Source organism: Pleurodeles waltl, chromosome 1_2 (assembly GCF_031143425.1).
Source record: "Pleurodeles waltl isolate 20211129_DDA chromosome 1_2, aPleWal1.hap1.20221129, whole genome shotgun sequence".
Lineage (NCBI taxonomy): Eukaryota > Metazoa > Chordata > Amphibia > Caudata > Salamandridae > Pleurodeles > Pleurodeles waltl.
In genome coordinates this window covers 600342154-600365488 of record NC_090437.1, presented here as the reverse complement: position 1 = coordinate 600365488, position 23335 = coordinate 600342154, and the positions used below count along the sequence as shown (strand labels likewise).

The following is a 23335-nucleotide window of genomic DNA, read 5'->3' as shown; positions in this document are numbered from 1 at the left end:
AAATTCATTGGGGAGGAACCTGCTGCAAAAAGCTATGTGTAGGTTGAACTCTGACCATGCCCACCCAGCATTCTTCATTCATTTATGAACTTAGAGAAGGCCATTAAGACAGCGATGTCTGTCTCTCCAAACTATTGTTTTTTCCAATACTATATGTAAATAGAGGGGCTTTTAGTCAACAGGCTTCATCCATTCACATTTGCTTTCACCAACCAGAGCATGCAGCTTGAGGCTCTGAGCCCACTATGCCCATTGGCTCCCTTAAGTTTATGTGACTTCACAAAGCCTATTCAGTGTTTACCTCCACCTTAAAATTGTGTCTTTCTCTTCATTGAGCTTTTAATTTAACTGTGCTTTTTCCTTTAATTTTAATTTAACTTTAAATGCTGTTTATTATTTAGCCTGCACTTCAGCTGCCCAGTTAGTTGGGGATTTATTTTTGGTCTACTTACTTATGGTACTGTTATAAGGTGTTGGAGTAATATTGTAACGTTGTAGCTGTGATCTGAGTGTTTGATTAGGTTGTGATTTAGTCTTGTCTCATCACAAGCAATGGTACTAAAAAATGCAGAAGCGACCCAAAGACTCGTTATTTAAACACCTCGCTGGTAAAACAGCCACATCACTGATTTTGTTTTTATATTTAACATTTTTATTGGAAGTACATGGCAGCAATATTTAGGTGATGGCATATTTTAGTTTTTTATTTGTGTGCCTATGCTTGCATTCAAAAATGCTTAAAAAAATTAACTAACACATCAGCCTGCAAGTACTATATCAAAGTGCTGTTATAAAGCATTCAGGTCGTTAAAATAATACACTGGCAGGATGGTATTACTACCAGCCTCAAACGTTACCTGTTATTGCATATTTCTCCATAAGTGCAGTCACCAACTTCATCCATGGGGCTGGCTGCAAAATGAAATGAACGTGAATGTATAGGTTAGTAATGAAACACCCTGCCAAGTCATCTATAAGACATAACGGCAGTGCGTAAACATAATACCTTGTTTCAGGGTCTGTATGTGGCGAATGGTGTTCGCACTGCAATCCCATTTCTTCAAGCTGCCATCCCTGCCACCGGTGACCAGTCTGGAAACAAAACAATAGCAGCTGAGACAAGCCTGGAGATCTGCCCTTGTAGACAATGCAGTTTGAAAGGCCCAAGTTCAGTAGCGTGGTAAGGGTGTCATGGGCCCTCGTGCAAGCAAGGGAAATGTCCCCTTTGGCTGCTACTTGGACAGTAAAACAAAGCAATCATCAAGGTTCCCTGGGCCACTCAGGGATCTGGGCCTCGGTGCACTACACCTGCTGCACCAACAGCAGCTACGCCTGTGTCCAAGTTGTCAAACACTGATTGCCTCTTACTGTGTATAATATGCAATCATACACCTTCTTCTTACTTAATACAACTGTACACATCGCCAAGAGATTCCATGATCCCACAGTGCATGAGTGTGGGGGTGCGCTTTGGCTGCACCTACATGAATATTTCCCTCTCACCTCAGGCTATAGTAAATCTATAGTTACTTATATGACTTACTTTGTCGATATTTTGGTACTCAATATTTTGCACATGATAAATTGGTAACACAATAAGGCCCATATTTATGAAAAATGGCACACAACTGCGATAATGCAGTTGTGCGTAATTTTTCTTAACGCCATTCCTTAAAGCCATCCGTGCGCCATATTTATGAAATGACGCACAATGGTGCTAAGGAATGGCTAGCGTAAAAAAAGACGCTAGCCGGGGGGAATGGCACTAGTGGGTCAGAAATGACTTTAGGCTGGTTAGCAGCAAAATTTCTGCAGATAATCAGCCTAGCGTAATTTTATGACGCACAAGCAGCCAAAAACATGACTCCTGTCTAAGTATAGACAGGTGTCATTTCCACCACCCCAATGCCCACCAGAGGGGACCAGTGTCCCATGGGCAAGCCCTGCATACCCAGTGCCAGGCAGGGGCCCCATGTAAGGGGCCTCCAGTGGCACACCACAACCATACACAAACGCTTGCAACTTACCTCCTCCTGTAGTGTCCCTAAGATGGACTACCTCCTCCTGTAGTGTCCCTGTGGTGTGTGGGTGGTGGTGTTGCTGGGGCTTGGGTGGGCATCTTTGTGCCCATTTATGGTGGTTAGCCATGGAAATGGGCCTGCCTGCACTATAATGCCTGGTCTGACCCAGGCATTAAATAATGGCGCTAAGCGGGCTTAGGGCCATTATTTAGGGCTGCCTCCCACTCGTGCGTCGTTCTTGCGCCGGGAGTTAAATATGGCGCTGGGGGACTAGCGTCATTTTTAGGATGGGAATGCCTACCTTGCATCTCATTGACGCAAGGTGGGTTCGCACATCCTAGAAATGGCGCTAACTCCAATATTTTGATGCTAGACAGGTCTAGCGTCAAAATATAAATATGGAGTTATGTTAGCCCCACTTTAGCACCAAAATAAATGGTGCTAAGGCGATGCTAAGGTTCCATAAATATGAGCCCAAATTTGAGACCATTTTCTGGCATACAAACGTATAGATTTATAAATGAAAAAGTGTATTTTTTCCCCATTTATTGTGATCTAACACCGGCACAATTAATGGGAAATCAGTTCAGTTCAGTTGAAGTTTTTGTTTGCGGTTAGATAACAATCATAAAAAACACAATAAAACATTCAATAATGGAAAATTATTTAACCCATGTTTTGCTCTGTTTGGAAAAGTTTATATTGCTGTACTGGCCCTATCTACAACAAAGAAAGGGGGTTCTGCAAGAAATAATATTGTGGGATTCATGAAACATTTCCAAGCATCGTTCACTTTACCACCGATGAGAAAATAAGGTGCAATAATACAACTGATAGCCGGCGTTAATTTACTTATCCTGGGATGTTTTTGCATCTCAAAAGTATAAACAACCTCATTCATGCCTAGTCCTTTGGTGTCTAATATTGCCAGAGCAGTGATGCCCTTAAAGCCTTGCTATGTGCAACACCAAATCGAATCCATGTGTAATTGAAAGTGTGTGCTTAGTCTGAGTGTATTTAACACGTACTTTGAAATGGCTTTGAACAAAATACTCAATCCTCAACAAAAGCCTACTTGGCATCAATAACGAAGATACATGCAATGATACCGAAGGCATAATGAGCCGGTGGGGGGGCGGGTTTAATGGCAGGTCTCTGGCACAGAAGGGACACGCCCACGGAGATAGATCATTCTATTTTAAGCGGGTGTATCATCTACTGGTGTCTGCGGTACACCACAGCGCCCCTAGGGACCGTGCTAATGGTTCAGCCCCCTGCAGACTCCCCCCTTCAAAGCAGGTGGCTTAGACTATGAGGTTTTGGTGTCATCCTCCCCCTCCAACAGAAAGTATTCCCATTGCGGCGTTACTCGTGCCAAGTCTGGTGAATGAGAACACGGAGAGCGCCCTGCCATTTAAAATCATGTCTAATATAAAATGGAACTGGCTGAAAAGGAAATTCTAAAGTCGGGAGCATGACAGAAGAATAGGGGTTTAAGAGATTAGTTGACCGCCTGTCTCTGTGCTCTGTTCTCTCTGTTCTTGCGCACACCCTCTTCGAAGTAAAAGAACAGATTACCTTGATATGCTAATAATTACTATTTATGTAGTACCTCCTCCTTTCCCCCCACCACGGGCGCTTGGACAATTTTTGTCACTATTACTCTACTAAACGGTGAGCGTTTTATCATCAGGATTATGACACTTTCACTGGAGTCAGCTTTAAACCAGACACATGTAGGTTTCTAAACAAATTCGCAACCCTTGGAGCTATCTTGCAGGATTTTTTGTTTTCGCTTCGGTGCACGGTTAAATATACTCACTGACCAACTTTTCTGTAACAGAGACAGAGGGGCTTATGCAGCATTTGGTGGCCCACAGCATTTCTGCTCACTGAACTGAGGTGTTGTTGTGCGGCTGTCATGGTCAATGTCCCAGCACAGCATTTTTTTTTTTCAAAAAGAAACTCCAATTTGGGACTTTGTAATTGAAAATCTAATGGGTCTGACATGGTGGAATTGTCGATCAGTGTGTGTGGGTAATTTCCTTTTCTTCCTTTTTATGTCTGCCAGGATTTCCCTGGCGATCCTGAATAGGAAAAAGGGGCGTTGGAATGTCTGTCTCCAAAGGGCAGAGAGTTTGACGTCCATTGACCGATTGCCCAATGTCAGTCGGGCTGTCAGTCACAGGTTTCTGCATAAGAATACAGCTTAATCTCAGCCTTTGGAAACCTGGCAGTTCTCTAACCTCTAAATAGAGTGGGAAAAACACAAGTTTAGTGGACAGGGTAGTCAACCACATATTTGGCACAGGACTCTGTCTGCCAAACTCTAAATAAGCACAAAGCCTCCCATCCCCTTCCCTCCCTAATTATCACACTCTCCACTTTTATTGGTATCCTGATAGACAGTTATATTCAACACATAACTCCTTTATTTAAACGATTTGCCCAACCCCGAATTTAATTGCATATAAATCATTGGTCAGTGTCCAGTACCTAGTGGTTTTATTGCAATCATGTTGGCGCCGATCTTATCCTCAAAGATGTTGCATCTGTGTCTTAGGATGTAATTGCACCTTTCACGTTCCTTGTCCTGACGTGTGAGTGAGACCCATTTTTGTGACACTGTGATTGGGTTATAACTCATGGTAGGAGTGGAGCCCTGTCCTCTTACAGTCCAGCAAATGTTAGTCTCTGTTGCCAGTGGGTCACCTGGATTGCTTCTGCTTCCTGTGAGGAATGTGCGTGGTGTTCCACTGGCCAGCACCACACTCTTCCACCGATAGCCAGGACTTTTGTCCATGAGCATCACAGTTCATTCCAATTATAAACAGCAGGCTCACCACCTCAACGTTTCGCTCTGTGGTAAAGCAAAGTTCTGGAGGTAGGGCCAGGCTGTGAGTTGCCTTGCTGCCCTTTGGGCAGCTTTCCAGTGTAGTTCTTAGTTTATAAACAACATCAAAAACATAAATGCAAGGGACCAGAGTGTGCTGGTGCTGTGAAATGCTAGGTTTGCAGAATACCAAGGCTAAATAATCTTGATTCCACGCCATGCCTCTTTCTTCCACTAAACTGAATTTACTATTTTTTTATCTCACTCTTGCAGGTTTTTTTCCCTGCTTTCTACCTTTGCCACTGTGCTCCTATCCTTCTCTTTTCCCTTCTTTCTCCCTTTTCTGCCTTTCTATCTCTTTCTCTGGGACAAATTCTAAGGATGATACAGAGGCCTGGCCTCATACAATGAGTTCCATGCCCATCACCAGCAACCGCCTGCTCAAATTAAGCAAATTTTGCAAATGTTGCAAAAATAAACTGCAAATTTTCACTCACCTGGTTCGATTCGATAAAGATCAGATGCTGGACTGTATGCAGAGCTCTAGCCTTGTAACATAGGAGATGGGGGGAAATTAGGAGGGTTTTGCATGAATCCCAAAAATCAAAGTTGAACAGAACTATGTAAATTAACAGAAAATACTAAAATACTAGCTAGTGGGGCAGACCAGCCGAGCGCCAATCATTTCTGAATAAGAAGTTTAAGTTGGTATTCTACACAGAGTCAAATTCATTGACAGCCGAAGAGAAAATGCATGTGCTGAAATACCTGGTACCCATGGGGTCTAAGGCCATGCAGGTTACAGCACTGCCTCCATGAACGTCGTTGATTTTGAAAACAAGTTGTCCTGTTGCAAGGTCCCACAGTTTTAGAACCTGAAAAAGAGAAGGGAGAATGTTTATCCACCGAGAATAATCTATACGGAGAAAGCATTGTTTAAAACACAGGTAGAGCAAGCTTCTTTCAAAACACAGGTAGAGAATGCTTCTTTTAAAATGCAGGCACAGGCCAAAGCATTACAAAGCTACCTTTGCCGAAGATAACACAAGCCGGGAACCTCAAGATGTCTACAGTCCACTTGAAATACTTGACTTGGCCCATGCAAATATCTCTGAATGGTGCAGCTGAGTTAGGGGAAAGGACAGGGGTGGCTCCTTCGCTATGGTAAAGGAGCGTCGCCCCACTGACTGTGCCAGAAGCAGAAAAATAAACAATAGTTTACTATCATTTTATTTTTCTGCTTCTGGCACAGCCAGCAGTGCAGGGAGGGGCGGGGCTGGGCCAGGGGAAGGGAGAGGGGGAAGGAGGGGAGAGTGCACCTAAATGCGTATGTGTGTTTGGCCTGCTCCCTGCTTCCAAAAACGAGCTGGAAATCCACTGCTTACAGTTTTTTTCAGCTCGTTTTACCTGCAGTGCACACAGAACATGCAGGTACACAAGAGGCCTGAAACGGCAGCTTTCATTGCCTACGGCCCTCATGAATGCGCCCTATCTTGGAAGCGCTAAGCAAGGTTGGGCCTGTCTGATCAGGCCCAGCCCTGCATAGCACTTCCTAGATCGGGGGCATTCAGAACTCCGCAGAACACGGAACTCCTCCTCCGTGGAATTCCACTGAGTGTTTTTTTAACTCCACAGAATTCCGCAGAGTGGGACTCCGTCAACTCCGCCCAGGCCTAGTCTTGATCCTAAGTTTTATTACTACTGTTTTAGAATTAGTGAACTCCCTCTCTGTCCCCTGCTCCTCGCTTACTAGTATGCTCTCCACACCCTCAGTGTCTTGTTAATTACTCTTCTTCCCGCCTTTCTTACTTCTACCTCATCACCCTTCTCTCTCCTCACATGCCCACCTTCTCCATTCTCTCCCTCCCACTTATTTTAGTTGTTGACTTTTTATATTGCATAGGATAGGCACATGGTCAAAAGTGTGCTCTACAGGTAACCGTAGAAAGCAAGTTACAATAACAGGAATATCCAGTAGGGAGGAGATGTTAAGAGAACCATTTAGGATTAAATATATTGTGAGCTTTCATGAAGGCCAAAATAGATTACTTGAAATAGGTGGACATCGCCCCCGGTTGTCTTCTCTATTCCCACTCTCTACTGCCCTGTATGCCACCTTCCCTTTACTACAATTCTCCCCAGGGACGGCTCCTCCGCAATGGCAGAGGAGCATCGCCACCCTGGCTAAGAGCCAGCAGCAGAAGGGAGGGGCTAGACTTGGCAGGAGGGGATGAGGAATCAAGTGCACTAAGTGTGCATGTGTTTTTGCCCAGCCTAAGACAACTGGCCAAACACACATGCGCACTTAAGAAACTGCGCTGGAGAAACAGCACAGTCCGAGCCCCTCAGACCAATCCTGATGCTGCTTTTTTATGCTGGGTTTAGCATGAAAGCAGTGCCAGGATTGCTGGGGAGCCTGTTCTGGTGTCCCAATGAATGCTGGGACACCAGACCCGGACAGGAGCGACGAGCGAAGTGGCAGGAGATGGCAACGGGAATGGTAAGTCTTCTTTTTAAATTGTATTATTCACCCCCCTCCCCTTGATATTTGCAGTGCTGGCTGCATATGCTTCTCCCCAATCCTCAAACTCACCATGTCCAACTCCTCTCAGGCACATCATGAACATATCGCCTCACTCTCAGTTCACTGCAAACCCTAACATAATGAACTCAATGCAGAATCTACACTCCCAAACTTTCTCAAAATTACTGTATCTGACAACATACAATATACTAACACCATACCCCGCTTTCATCGTTTCCCACTTTCTTACTCAAAAGCATCATGGAAGTCATCTACTACCTACCAAGAGATTACACCATACCCCGCTTTCATCGTTTCCCACTTTCTTACTCAAAAGCATCATGGAAGTCATCTACTACCTACCAAGAGATTACCCTGTGCACACAAATACACAGCTTCCCCCACATAACCAGGCCCAGATTTACTAAAGCTTCCAGTGCTAGTGCAACACAAAATGGTGTAAAGCAGTGCTTGCTATTTACTATTTAGAACAAAGGTGTTTTGAGCTGGAAGGGTGCACTTTTTACACCACAAAAAAGACTTTTTCTCAAGAGGGTGTTCCAGGGACGTTACCAGAGTGAATCACTGCAAACACTCATACCTTTTGACACAAAGACAATAACACTAGGATAGCAAGACTAGACTTTGCATCAAAAATTAATGCCTACATGAACAGGGTGCAAACAAGGGGAAATTAGGTCATTTATCAAAAAGCAACAATGCATTGCATGCATACAGCGGGGTATCGCACATATCCAATGTGTGGGCACATCCTGAGCTGCACTCTAGACTCCCACTCTTCAGTTCTAATCCTTCCGTGGTAGAGGAAGATGCACCAGCCAACGGTGTGTCAAGTAGCTGATTCACTCCTTCTGAGCATAAGCAGGCTATGCAGCAGTTTTCAAAGGAAGTGTTAGGCATGCAGTTGTCTTCAGTCGGCAGCCCTTTTCCGAGTAGGGCCTCACTCCTGGACTGGGTAAGCAAATGATTCAGCAGCTTGGTCCTTTCTGAGTCAGGGCAGCAATGCAGTCTGCTTCTGGTAACAAGCCCAGGGATAGCAGCTGAGTCACTTCAAGGTGCATTAGTGCAATACCGGTGGTTTGGCCCAATCGGGCCCACATCCGATCTGAGCCCTAGTAGCTGCATAGCTAAACAGGCAAACAGTGGCAAGTGCCTCAGGGCAGTAACTTCACTCCTAACATCATATCCTGTATAGGCATGTTTTGGGCAGGTGCCACAGGAACAGCCCGAAGTCCATTCGGGCACACTCTGGTACAGGCTTACACAGGTTTCTTCTTCACTGGTGCTGACCGCACGGGCACACTTAATGAAAGTGCCACGGCTGTGACAGCACAGTCAATTCAAGCACATTTGACAAGTGCCACCAATTAGCAGAAGTTCATTCTTTATCAGCACAGATTACTCAGGCACACTTTGGGGCAGCTGCCACGGCGGCAGTAGCAGAGGTGTTCAGGAAATCCACTTGGGCATGATTCAGATGTGCCGCAAATCCTCTGCTTAGGCGATAGTAGTCAGCTCCTGGTTTGAAGCTTGCCAGTCACACTTCCACAACTCTCTGTCGGAAGGACCCACAGCATTGGGGTGCAAACAAGGGAAATATATACATGGAACAAGAATATAGGAGCTACATGCACAATGGATTGCAATATGTTGTGATGGGGAATGCAGGTCTTTGACAATGATGGCAACAGGAACTGGTGAGAGCCTGAGGATGTTTATAAAAATCATTCATGGAGTTAAGGGTATTGATGAATGGAACACGGGGGCGCGAGGAAAGTAGTAACACTTTCTTGATAAGATAAAACTGCAAATAAGCCTTTGGAGGTGGAATGTCAGTGGTCTTAATTCTTTAATTAAGAAAATTGTGTACCATGCACAACTAAAAAGTATGTCCAAATTGGATTTTTTCAAGAGACACACATGACAAGAGACAAGAGAAGCAGTTATTTGAAGTGCCCCATGGGTTCCTTATCCTAAGAGGACCATCTCTATACATCCCGTGGGTAGGTGCTTAGTAGTACCTACTATTATTCAAAGAGAGCACCAACTGTTACATCAACAGCTGTGCACCAAAAGTAGACAAAGGCACTTTAGTTCTATAAGTTACTAGGTAATTGTTTAGTTACAAGATCTGCACTATAAAATTACTACAAATATTTATGGCTCTATGTTTGTGTGCCTTATTAATTACATTCAGAATGTATTTTAACACATAGAATACACAAGTATATACTGATATAGCACTATTGCTTTTGAAACACATTCTCAATGATGGGTAACAATGTGCTTTTCTGATTTTGTGAATGAGGCCTGAATTCAGGCATAAATGCCATCTTGTTCAAGACGGAAGTCACACTTGTCACTCATGTCTTTCCCCTTACATGTCACAGTGTTGTTTTTGAAACATGCATTCAAGCAGATTAGTGTTATTTGTTTATTTCTATTGTCCTCGTTCCTGGTGACTTCCATGAAGGTCTTTGGTTGAGTTATGGAACTGCCACTATTTTTTCAAGGTCCTTTCCGCTAGATCACTGTGCTCTATTCATTTGTACAACATGCTGTTGTTCATGTTTCTTGGTTGATCTAGCATTTCCATGTGACTTTAGCATAGATAGGCAGAATAATTATTCATGTATTGAGACAGTATTTAGAAGTTAGGAATATATGACGTTTAATGTTACTTTACTCGGATTTGCTGATGAAATGATACATTTGCCCACACCACAGTGATTCTGCAGTTCTGCTAATTTCATGTTGTTAGAAATGGGGTCAGTCAGGTTGCCCCCTATCCAAGCAAGGACCCTCACTCTAGTCAGGGTAAAGGAGAAACACACCCGGATAACCTCTGCTCACCTCCTTGGTAGCGTGGTATGAGCAGAAAGGCTTTACCTCCGAGACAATGTGGAAAGTATTTGTACCAAAACACACAGTAATACAGTAAAAACACCTCACAATGACTCAACACAATAGCCAATATTTATCTGAGCAAAACAAGATCAAAACGACAAAACTCCAACATACACAAGCAAAGTTACATATTTTTAACCCCTTCCCCGCCAAGGACGTAATGGTTACGTCCGGTGGCCCGGCGCTGAGGCTCCACGGATGCTCGCTCCCCTCGAGGGCCTTCCTCTGAACCCCCCAGGGCAGGGCTGGAAGGGGAATCGCTTCCACTTCAAACCCCTCCCCGCCACCCGTCCACCCCCCCCCCCACGTGACGACTGATGACATCAGAGGTTGCCTCCAGTGCGATACCAGGAAAACAGATTCATTTCTCCTCAGTATGGGGGCAGGGGAGGTCAGAGAGGCATTAAAAGGGAAGGAAAGGCTTCCTCTCTGAGGAATGTCTCTCGGAGGAATGCCCACTAGACATTGGGGATTTTGTTTACGTTGTGTAAACAAATAAGGGGAGCGGCCCCTTGGGCAAGGGGGGGTAGTTTTTCTATGACCATTTCTGCCCCCCCGGGATTTTTTTTAAAATTATGTTTATATGGGGAGCAACCCCTAGGCAAGGCGCGCTCCCCAGGGGGCAATTTTATTATTAGGCCTTTTCTGGTCCCCCTTGGGGGCAGATTGGCCTATATTAACTAGGCAGATCTGCCCTCAAAGGGGGGGGGGGGAAGAAACCACTAGACACCAGGGATTTTTTTTGTTTACTTTGATAAGGGGAGCGACCCCTTACGCAAGGTTCACTCCCCAGGGGTCAATTATTTTATTAGGCCTTTTCTGCCCACCCTGGGGACAGATCGCCTATATTAATTAGGCCGATCTGCCCCCAAGGGAGGCAGAAACCCCCAGGCACCAGGGATCTTTTTGCGCCAATTTCATGCAAGGAGAGCGACCCCTTATGCAACGATTGCTCCCCCGGGGGGGAGGAATTATTTTAGGCCCTTTCATGCCTCCCTTAGGGCCAGATTGTCCTATTTGTGTAAGGCACATCTGCCCCAAAGAGGGGCAGAAAGCCCACCAGAGACCAGAGAAGATTTTCTTGTCAAAAAAAGAGGGTGGGGGTATGGTCATACCCCCAGCCCAAATAAATGGGGACAAAGTTGTTCTGCCCACCGGCGGGCAGATGGGGCAATTACTCCTGATCCACTCCAGGGGGGGCAAAAAGCCTAATAGATGCCAGGGAATTAAAAAAAAATTAGTGGGGTGGTGGCTATCAATGAGTATGGGCATACTTATGCCCCCACCCCAACTGAAGTAGGTAATAGTCTTTCAGCTCCCCCCGCACATTAAAAGATCTTATCCCAATGGCAAGCAAGAGGACATTTGATTATTTTGGGTTTTGGTTTTACATTTGGGCCATGAGAGCTTGTCTAACTCTCAAAATCGTCCCACTTGGAATGGTGAGAGCTGCACTTTTTGGACTTTGGGATGCTACCATGTAGAAAAATCTACAAGACCTAGACAAATCTGAAAACTAAACATCTGGGTAAGTCCAGGGTGGTGTGCCTCACATGCACCCTGCACCATTTTCTTACCCACAATGCCCTGGAAACCTCCAACTTTGCTTGAAATCACACATTTTTCCCACATTTTTGTGATGGAACCTTCCAGAATCTGCAGGAACCCATAAAATTCCTACTACCCAGCATTGTTGCATCTATACCGATAAAAATCCTGCCCCACTTGTCAGACTAAAAACTTTTTTTTCCAAGCTTCCCTTTTGGACCCACTTTGGTTCCCCCTCCTGTTTGACATGTTTTTGGCTCTTCCCTGTCAGAGGCACTTGGCCCACCTACACAAGTGAGGTATCATTTTTACCAGGAGACTAGGGGGAACGTTGGGTGGTAGGACATTTGTGCTGGCATGGTGATCCCACACAGAAATGTGGGAAAAATGAGATTTTTTAGCTGAATTTGAGGTTTGATGAGGATTCTGGGTAAGAAAACACTGGGGGATCCACGTAAGTCACACCTCCCTGGACTCCCTCGGGTGTTTACTTTTCAGAAATGTTTGGATTTGGTAGGTTTCCCTAGATGGCTGCTGAGCCCAGGACCAAAAACGCAGGTGCTCCTCCCCACCCCCCTCGAGAACAGGTAGTTTTGTATTTGATCATTTTGATGTGTCCACATAGTGTTTTGGGGCATTTCCTTTTGCGGGCAGTAGTCCTACCCACACAAGTGAGGTACCATTTTTATCAGGAGACCTGGGGGAACGCTGGGTAGATGGAAGGTTGTGGCTCCCCTCAGATTCCAGAACTTTACAGCACCGAAATGTGGGTAAAAGGTGCTTTTTGCCAAATTTTTAAGTTTGCTAAGGATTCTGTCCAGGTTTGCTAGGTTTTCCTAGGTGCCGGCTGAGCTAAAGACCAAAATCCACAGCTAGGTACTTTGCAAAAACCAGGTCAGTTTTCATTGGGAAAATGTGATGTGTCCACATTGTGTTTTGGGGCATTTTCTGTCACGGGCACTATGCCTACCCACACAAGTGAGGTATAATTTTTATCGGGAGACTTGGGGAAATGCTAGGTGGAAGGAAAGTTGTGGTTCCTCTCAGATTCCTGAACTTTCTGTCAACGAAATATGAGGATGAAGTGTTTTTTTGCCAAATTTGGAGGTTTGCTAAGGATTCTGGGTAATAGAACATGGTGAGAGCCCCACAAGTCTCCCTATTCTGAATTCCCCTAGGTGTCTAGTTTAAAAAAATGTATAGGTTTGCTAGGTTTCCCTAGGAGACAGCTGAGCTAGAGGCCACAATTTACAGGTAGGCACTTTGCAAAAAACAGGTCAGTTTTCTTTGGGAAAATGTGATGTGTCCACGTTGCGTTTTGGGGCATTTCCTGTCGCGGGCATTAGGCCTACCCACACAAGTAAGGTGCCATTTTTATCGGGAGACTTGGGGGAATGCTGGGTGGAAGGAAATATGTGTCTCTTCTCAGATTCCGGAACTTTTTCTCACCGAAATGTGAGGAAAAGGTGTTTTGAGCCAAATTTTGAGGTTTGCAAAGGATTCTGGGTAACAGAACCTGTTGAGAGCCCCACAAGTCACCCTATCCTGGATTCCCCTAGGTGTCTAGTTTTGAAAAATGCACAGGTTTGGTAGTGTTCCCTAGGTGCCGGCTGAGCTAGAGGCCAAAATCCAAAGCTAGGCACTTTGCAAAAACCACGTCAGATTTCAATGTAAAAATGTGATGTGTCCATGTTGCATTTCCTGTCGCGGGCATTAGGCCTACCCACACAAGTGAGGTACCATTTTTATCAGAAGACTTGGGGAAACACAGAATAGCAGAACAAGTGTTATTGCCCCTTGTCTTTTTCTACATTATTTCCTTCCAAATGTAAAACGTCTATTTGAGAACTGCCCTGTAATTCCCATGCTAGTATGGGGACCCTGGAATTCAGAGATGTGCAAATAACCACTGCTTTTCAATACCTTATTTTGTGCCCATTTGGGAAATACAAAGGTTTCCTTGATACCTATTTTACACTCTTTATATTTCACCAAATGAATTGCTGTATACCAGGTATACAATGAAAACCAATTGCAAGGTGCAGCTCCTTTATTGGCTCTGGGTACCTAGGGTTCTTGTGGAACCTACAAGCCCTATAGATCTGTACAACCAGAAGAGTCCAGCAGATGTAACAGTATATTGCTTTTGAAAATCTAACATTGTAGGAAAAAGTTACAGAGTAAAATGTGGAGAAATGGCTGTTTTTTTCAGCTCAGTTTCAAAATTTATTTTATTTCAGCTGTTATTTTCTGTAAGAAAATCTTGTAGGATCTACACAAATGACTCCCTGCTGAATTCTGAATTTTGTCTACATTTCAGGAATGGTTAGCTGTCTGGGATCCAGCATTGCTTTCACACCCATTTCTGTCACTAACTGGAAGGGGGCTAAAAGCACAAAAAACAGTAAAAATGGGGTATGTCCCAGTAAAATGCCAAAGATGTGTTGAAAAATGTGGTTTTCTGACTCAAGTCTGCCTGTTCCTGAAAGCGGGGAAGATGGTGATTTGAGCACTGCAAACCCTTTGTTGATGCCATTTTCAGGGAAAGAAACACCAGCCTTCTTCTGCAGCCCTTTTTTCCATTTAAAAAAAAAATGAAATTTGTGCTGTATTTTGGCTAATTTCTTGGTCTCCTCCAGGGGAACCCACAAACTCTGGGTACCTCTAGAATCCCTAGGATGTATGAAAAAAAGATGCAATTTTGGCGTGGGTAGCTTATGTGGACAAAACGTTATGAGGGCCTAAGGGCGAACTGCCCCAAATAACCAAAAAAAGGCCTGGCACCTGAGTGGGAAAAGGCCTGGCAGCGAAGGGGTTAAGAGATTAAACTTCCATATGGCGCTTAAAAACACAAATGTTTTGAATTGGTGATATCACGGCATAATGACAGAGACGTTCCCAACAATCCGATGCTAATGGCACCGGTCATGGAGTCACACAAACCCCCAGGTACAGTAACTAGTGAAAACGAGGAAACAAGCCGGCGCACGGAGTCGGGTATCGAGGTGTCACTGGATCCAGTGCGGCGTTGGTTCCGGTGGTGCAGAATTAAGGAGTCTTTGCGGGTCGTTGCTGCAGAGCGGTGAAGGTGAGGCGGTGTCGGTGCAAAGCATTGGATCCATGCACTTCCGGCGGGGTTGAAATCTGGGGGTCATGGCGTGGTGCGGCGAAGTCAGGTGTCATGGATGTCAGTGACACAGCACTTCGGGACTCATGGAGTTGCGGACATCGGTGAGGCTGCTGCGGCGTCAGGCCTGCGGGGTAGTCGCACTCCAGTGAGGACAATGGCTTCAGTTGCAGGCAGCGGCGTGGATTTCAGCAGCAGGCGCCAGTCCGGGGTCATCAGAAGTTGGTGCACTTGGTTCTTCCAGTTTTTCACCAGCTTCTGGGCCCAGGGACTAGTTTAGGCACCACTTGGCAGGGCAGGGGTCTCAGCAGAGAGTCCAGGTGCTGGCAGAGGAAGTCTTTGATGGCCCTGAAACTTCAGAACAGTGGGCAAGCTCAGTTGAAGCACTTGGAGGTACCCCTAAAGCAGGAATATACCACAAATTCCAGTCTCTGTCCCCTTTCTCAGGCAGACACAGCAACTGCAAGATAGCACAGGCAGGGGCAGCACTTCTCCTTCAGCTCTTCTCCTGGCAAAGGTTCCTCTTGAATCCTTGAGATGATCAGAAAATCTGGGGGTTTGGGTGCACTACTTATACCCCTTTCTGCCTTTGAAGTTGCCAAATTTCAAAGAAAAGTCTCTGTTGTTTACAGGATCCTGCCTTGCCCACACCTGACTCCAGACACACACCAAGGGGTTGGAGACTGCTTTGTGTAAGGCCCAGCACATCCCTTTCAGGTGTAAGTGACCACTCCTCCCTCCAGCCTAGACCAGATGGCCCATCAGGATATGCAGGTTACACCCCAGCGCCCTTTGTGTCACTGCCTAATGGAGATGCACAAACAGCCCAACTGGTAATCTGACCCAGACAGGGAATCCACAACAGGCAAAGTCACAGAATGGTTTAAGCAAGAAAATGCCTACTTTCTAAAAGTGGCATTCTCAAACTAACAGTCTAAAAACCACCTTCACTAAATGATGTACTTTTAAATTGTGAGTTCAGAGATACCATACTCCTTATTTCTATCTGCTCTCAAAGGAAAACTTCACTTTAAGAATATTTAAAGGCAGCCCCCATGTGACCCTATGAGAGGGATTGGCCTTGCAACACTGAAAAACAAATTTGGCAGTATTTTACTCTTAGGACATGTTAGGATATGTAAAACACATCAGTACATGTCCCACCTTTAACATACACTGCACCCTGACCATGGGGCTACCTAGGGCCTACCTTAAGGTGCCTTACATGAATAAAAAAAGGAAGGTATGGGCTTGGCAAGTGGGTACACTTGCCCAGTTGAATTGGCAGTTTAAAAACTGCACACACAGACATTGCAGTGGCAGGTCTGAGCCATGTTTGCAGGCCTACTCATGTGGGTGGCACAATCAGTGATGCAGGCCCACTAGTAGCACTGATTACAGGCCATAGGCACCTCTAGTGCACTTTACTAGGGACTTACTAGTAAATCAAATATGCCAATTATGGACAAGCCAATTACACATACAATTTCACATAGGGAGAACTTGCACTTTAGCACTGGTCAGCAGTTCTGAGAGGAAAAGTTACTATCCCTTGTAAGAAAGTGTTGTGCTGATTGATTTAATATTTGTAAAGTGAATACAGCCGCCATGAAACAGCATATTGGAGCTAAAGGTTGCAGGACAAACCTGAGATAAAGAGGTAGGAAAAAAGGCACAGGAGCTAGAGCAAAACAACAGGAATGTTTTGAGTGCTTTCCTGTAGGGCAGGTGATTGTGAATGGAGTACAGGGCTACAATATAGCTCATTTCTGGATTTGGGTCCTTAGTAGTATAGAGATTGACCACCTGACCAAAAACAATTGGAACACAGAACATGTAAGTGTAGATTAAAGCACGGGGCTCAAGAAGGGTGCTAGGGTGAAAAACATTCTTGCACACTTGACCGCTCAGTTTCATCAAAAAAATTTATGCATTATATACAGTGCTTTAAATTTGAGCCTTATGATCCCTGTCCACTAACGGTGATTTCTCTGGGAACTAGACATATGTTCAAACTTTTTGTCAAAGTTCTGTTACCTTAGCAAAATCTGTAAGATCTAAATAATGATTGTGAAATAATCAATCCATTAAAGCATAGAGTGCGTGAGGATGAAAATTAGGAGACAGAAATGTGACCACTTTCCTTAGGTGTTTCAAGGCAAAAAAAAGAGATAGAGGCGTATGAGATGATCTGCATGCTAAAACAGAGGTCTTCTTCAAAGGATACTCAGAAGGAGGTAACTTGAGATGAGTTTTGTGGTGGAGTTCCCAGCTCCACTCACCAGAATGAGTAAATCCAACTGTGTTTTGGGTGTAAATTGGCATAAGAGACTGCCTTACTTCCAAAATCCCCAATAAGCTAAGTAAAAAGTCTGAAATATGTGTTAAAAATCATGGGGGACAGAGAGGATTCTTGCACAACCCCACATCACATCTTAAAGCTTGTGAGCTGAAAAAGCAGCAGACTAAAATATTGGTTCTGCTCTGACAAAAAAAGAGAGGAATGCATCAGCTGGCCCAGACATGCCCAGATCCTTGAGTCTGTTAGACAGGGTGTGATGGTCAACCATACCAAGCATAGCGTAGAGGTGAAGGGGATGACTCCAGCTGCACACCGTTTGTCCACATAGTAATGGAGCGCATCAACATTGAGGGCCAGTGCTGTGTCTGTGCCTCTCCTTGGATGAAAAGCAAGCTGCCCAGGGTTCAGTTCTTCCCTGTCTTTGTAGTAAATGTCAAGTTATTTTCTCACTATTTTCTCAGATATTCTACTCAAAGCCAGCAGTAAAGTGATGCGGTAACTGAAGCCAACTGTTCTTGCTCAACCTGAAGGTGACAACACTCACTTTCCAATTGGCAGTTGTGGAACCTGAGGAAAGAGATACATTGATGAGGCCCGTGACCCTGTTGACAATACCAGGTGCAGTATTGATGTGGTATAGGTGCTCAAGAGCCACTGGAATCTGTTGGAGAAGGGTCCAGCTCGAAGTTAGCAAATCTGCTGTATGTGTTTCTGATGTAGGAGGAAAGCGTGACTGAAGAACTTTAAGAGATTTATGGTTATTTTTAATTTTAGACAGAAAGAATATTGTCTGGTTCTCACAGGGTATCTGTGAAGCTGGGAAGTTCCTGTTAGAAAAAGAAGAGCCTTTAACCACCTCAAACAGTTTTTGAGAAGCTTTTGTGACCTGATGAATCTGAGAACAGAGAAAGTCAGACATGGCGTGAAAGAAGATCTCTTTATTTAAGGTATGCCTTACACTGGGCCACATCCTTTTAACTGCAAGAGAAGTACTGTTTACTCCAGTCGAGGTGTCCTTTGCTGTAATTTCTTCAAGCTGTCCATGAAACCAAGAATTAGAATGTATATATTTTCTTCCAGTTAGGCTTTAGGAAAGCAAACGTATCCAGGACTTGGCTTATCCCAGAACTTTATTGATGTCCAGGTGATTAAAGAACACCTGAGTTTCAAGCTGCATTGAGTATATTCGGAATCAGCAGACCAGAGCCTCAGTTAGATGTGTCTCGGTAGTCATGGCTACATTTTTTAGAGCTTTCCACAGACGTTTGCAAGAGATTTAGGAAGAATATTCTCATTACCTTGGATGTACGTATAGAAACTATTCTTTCCCAGTAGATATGCAGAGATCCATCCCAGGTACAGATTTAGACAATACTGCAACTGCTATGTGCCAGATACAATGTATTGCACCCTTGAAGTGGTTTATTTCTTATGCAGTTCATATTAAAAAAAAAATTACAATGGAAAAAATCAATAACATAATCGTTCTGAAATAAAAAAAAAACACAGTAGAAAATAGCAGAAGACACATAAAAAGGAGCAGCGCTGGGAGGTTAATGGAGTGTAAAAGAAAGAAGTGCTAATGGTATAATGGGGGCACAGCACCTTAGGTTAGCAGAGCAAACTCAATAGAGATGCACTCTAGTTGAAGGGTATATAGGAGGAGGTGAGGAGTAAAGCGTTAAGGGGGCGAGGCTCGGGAGGTCCTCATCTGAAAGAAAAGAAACTAGAGAGGCACTGTGAAGTCCAAAAGTGCAAAAATGACATTTCGTTTCCATGGGTTTACACATTATTCAAGCAGCCATTACATGGAGTGACGTCATGAGGTTAGTCCTTCGGATGCATTTTCATTTTCTACAGCAGATGTCCTGCAGTTTAAAAATCCCATGAGAAGAATAAAACGGTCTGGTTCTGCAACGGTGCTTAGATGTAGTCAACAGTACTAAAGCAATTGGCGTCGGCTTAATGGGAAACTCATCCCCGGAGAACAGAAAATGATCACACTTGACTGCATGGACAGCGGTAATTAGTCCAATGGGAGCAGGGCAAGATCTGTGTTACCTAATCTTTTACAGTGAGGCATTAGTCTGAGTTTTATATTAAGTTGTTTGCAGTGTTTCCGACTCCTAAAGAAATATTAACAAAAAGTGTAAATGGTGGGAGCGCTGCGTGAGCTTGACTTTAGAGGTGTGGAAACTCTTTATCTAACGACCAAAGACTTAAGAAGACCTTGATTTTCAACTGAAACCCCACACGCGTAGAAATTCTCAACTTGTGGGTAGAAAATGTAGTTTTCCCTGAAAATGATGGGCATAGCTGTCAAGTTTGCACTTATGTGTGATACTTACAGGTTTTCAATGCATTTATGGGTGACATTTCATTGCCTTATGTGTGACAAATTAGTGACACTTTATAGAGAGTTCAAGAAGGCAGTTATTTGATGACATAAGGTAAATACATGTAAGGGGTCATTTTTTGTAAAATTTGATGAGCTTGAATTGCTGTGTGTTAATAAGAAACCATGGGAAATCCTAGGACTAAAACAAAGTGTTAAAACCAGGGTATTCCACTGTTGGCATTTCCACTCCAGCTCTACCTGTATGGTGAAGTAAAATAAATTAGTGGATTATGCATTAGATTTAGCAGTTCGTCCAGGAAACAGACGATAACGATTAGCACAATCAAGACTTTCATTTTTCGTTACACACCAGGACTCTCTTCACATCATCTCCTGTTCTCTTTCCATCTTTCAGTTTCCCGCTCATTCTTTTCTGTAGGAAAGTAGCCTCTTCCTAGTTTGGTTACCCCCACTTTTTAGCCTGTTTGTCAGTGTGTTTGACTCTGTCTACTGGATCCTGCTAATCAGGATCCCAGTAGCTATACTCGCTCCCTTAAATTATGGTTATTGCATACTGGTAACCCAGTATTTCACCCACAAGTGGCATACTGGTGCCCCCTTATAAGTCGCTAGTACAAGGTACCTAGGTACCCAGGGCATTGGGGTTCCAGGGGATCCCTATGGGCTGCAGCATATTTTTTTGCCACCCATAGGGAGCCCATGCAAAGGCTTCCACAGGACTGCCATTGCAGCCTGTGTGAAAAGGTGCATGCACCCTTTCACTGCCATTTACACTGCACCAGCTCACTTATAAGTAACCCCTATAGCAGGGCCTCCAGGCCTGAGGGCAGGTGCAGAGTACGTGTGTGTGTGAGGGCACCCCTACACTAGCAGAGGTGCTCCCAAGAACTCCAGGGCCATTTTCCCAGACTTCGTGAGTGTGGGGATGCCATTTTACACGTGTACTGGACATGGGTCACTACCTATGTCCAACTACATAATGGTAACTCCGAATATAGGCATGTTTGGTATCAAATATAATAGAATCATACCCCAAAGCTTTTGCAAGAATTAGTTGTATGATTCAATGCACTCTGGGGGCTCCTTAGAGGACCCCCAGTATTGTCATTCCAGCCTTCTGAGGTTTTCCAGGCAGCCCTAGCTGCTGCCAGCTTGCAGACAGGTTTCTTCCCTCCTGTTGCTTGAGCAGCTCAAGCCCAGGAACACAGAACAAAGGATTTCCTTTGGGAGAGGGCTGTCGCACCCTTTCCTTTTGGGAATAGGTGCCACAGGCTTGGGAGGGGTAGCCTCCCCAAGACACTGGAAATGCTTTGAAGGGCACATTTGGTGCCCTCTTTGCATAATCTGGTCTACACCGGTTCAGGGACCCCCAGTCCCTGCTCTGGGCACAAAACTGGACAAAGGAAAGGGGAGTGACCACTCCCCTGTCCAACACAACGCCAGGGGTGGTGCTCAGAGCTCCTCTAGAGGGTCCCTGTGTTTTGCCATCTTGGATTCTAAGTTGGCAGGGAACTCTGGGAGCATCTGAGTGGCCAGTGCCAGCAGGTGACATCAGAGCCCTCTCCTGATAGGTGCTTACCTGTGTAGCTGACCATTCCCCCTTTCAGAGCTATTTAGGGTCTCTCTCTTGGGTGGTTCTTCATATTCGGATTGCAATACTCCAGCAGGAATCCTCTGCATCCTTTTCTTCACCTTTTCACCAAATAAACTGTATCTGGACCCTCCAGGAACTTTACAAACTGCAACAAAGAAGCAAAGTCGACTTCTGCAGCATTGTAACTTCAGCTCCTGACAGCAACTGTTTCCCAGTCGTGCATCCTCAGATGACAGCCTGTCTTCAGCCTACACCAGAAGAACGAAGGAATCTCTCTTGGAGTGAAGGAGTCACTCCCCTGCTTCAGCAGGCACATCTCTCCATCGACGACCAGAGGTGTGGGTCCCCTTTCCTGATGAGTTGTGTGGATCTAGCATCATGGGTGGTAGACTGAAGTGGTCCCGACGGTCCTGACATCCTACTGTCCAACTTTGGTGGAGGTAAGAGCATGTCTCCCCACGCAAGACAGTACCCCCATGAGCCACATGTTTTGCAGTTTCCTGCTCCTCTCATCTCATACCTCACCCTCCTCTTCTAATGTGCCTCATCACCCTTCTAACTCCTGTGCATCACCCATGTGTATCTCCTTCCAGTTCAACTCATCAAAGACAATTTTCTCAAGCACCTTTCTCATGCAAGTTTCTTTTTCCATAACTACTCCTTGTAACTAGTCTTTCTCCTAGCCCAAAGACTGCAGCCCTTTTGACAACATCTTTCTCAGATTGTCTTTTTCTGTTAGGGAAAACAAATATGTTAATGTCCTTGATGGCTGCAGAAGTGGGAAAAAATTATCAGGCTGATCCAGTGCCACTCATTAAGACCAAGAATATAACTCGATTGAGCTAAGACTGTCATTAGAGGTAATATTTATTCGGACAAAGGACAAAGAATGTACCTGAAAACAAATGCACAGAGCTGCCCTTTGGCACATGATTAATTTTTACAGACCTTTTTTAGGGTCGAGCATGCAAAGCGATCTATCCCTGGTGTAATCTCTCTGTGGGCTTTTAACCACGCCCATCAGTTTGGTTGGTTTGTGGGCTTGCCTTTTAAAATTTGCTTGATTTCATTAGTGAAGGGCATGCATACATCATGGTGGTCATTACAACCCTGGCGGACGGTGTTAAAGCTGCGGAAATACCGCAAACAGGCCGGCGGACAAAAAAAGGGAATTATGACTCTGGCGGAAACCGCCAACAAAGACAGCCACTTTAACACATCGCCCGCCATGGCGGTACAGACAAGCAGCGTGGCGGTCACCGCCAACAGACATGCGGAAGACAATGTACCGCCCACAGTATTACAACCCGCCAATCCGCCACCTTTTCCGGGGCGGATTCACAGTGGATAAAAACACGGCGGAAACAGCTTTTGCTATGGGAAAGCGCTCACCTGAACATATCCCTCGAGGAACGAGGAATCCATGGAGCCGGAACTCCAAATACTCCCTGCCCTTGTGTTTCTGCTCCTCTACGACCAACAGCTACGTAGGCGCCGCAGACAACGGTGAGTACTGCACCTATGACATAGGGGGGGGGAGGCAAAAGTTAGGGAGACACACACCAAACACCCCCACCCCCACCCTCGCATATTACAACATACACACCAATGCATTCACAAAAAATCACAGTAACAACCCACAATCCCCCCGGAAGAATGAAAACACAAAGCGAAATTCGGTCAAACATTGTAATGTGCCAATATACATCTCATACAAAAATATACAGATATATATTTGAAAATCAGCCATAATTATATACAATACGAGAAGTAGTGCAGATATGTACATAACAATGTCCGTGCACCAACAGTCAAAAAATGCATGGGCGAGGCCCACAAACGATACCTGACCACAAGCCGGGGCATCAGATAGAAATACTACTGGCACCTCAGGGGGAAGGTAAGGGGGAAGTGAAGGGGGGGCACCTCAGCCGAATGACTGCAAAGCCAGATCCACGACGGGGCTCCATGCCCATTTATGCCATCCTGGGGAGTGCAAAGCCACAGTCTCTCAAGTCTCTACAGTGGGTGGGTTGCCCACTGTACCATCCTGGGGAGTGCAAAGCCACAGTCTCTCAAGTCCATACAGTGGGTGGTTT

At 44.9% G+C, this 23335-nt stretch overlaps 1 protein-coding gene across 2 annotated transcripts in view; it reads right to left on the bottom strand.

Moving 5' to 3' along the window:
- The window catches only part of LOC138301837 (cilia- and flagella-associated protein 337-like), a 455621-nt gene that overhangs the window by 165802 nt on the left and 266484 nt on the right, over positions 1–23335 (bottom strand). For both annotated transcript variants that reach the window (XM_069242337.1, XM_069242343.1), the window contains exons 13-15: positions 5623–5729; positions 1007–1092; positions 858–912 (exon numbers count right to left, since the gene is read on the bottom strand). In XM_069242337.1, the coding sequence (XP_069098438.1) occupies positions 858–912; positions 1007–1092; positions 5623–5729 (248 nt within the window). The remainder of the gene's footprint in view (positions 1–857; positions 913–1006; positions 1093–5622; positions 5730–23335) is intronic.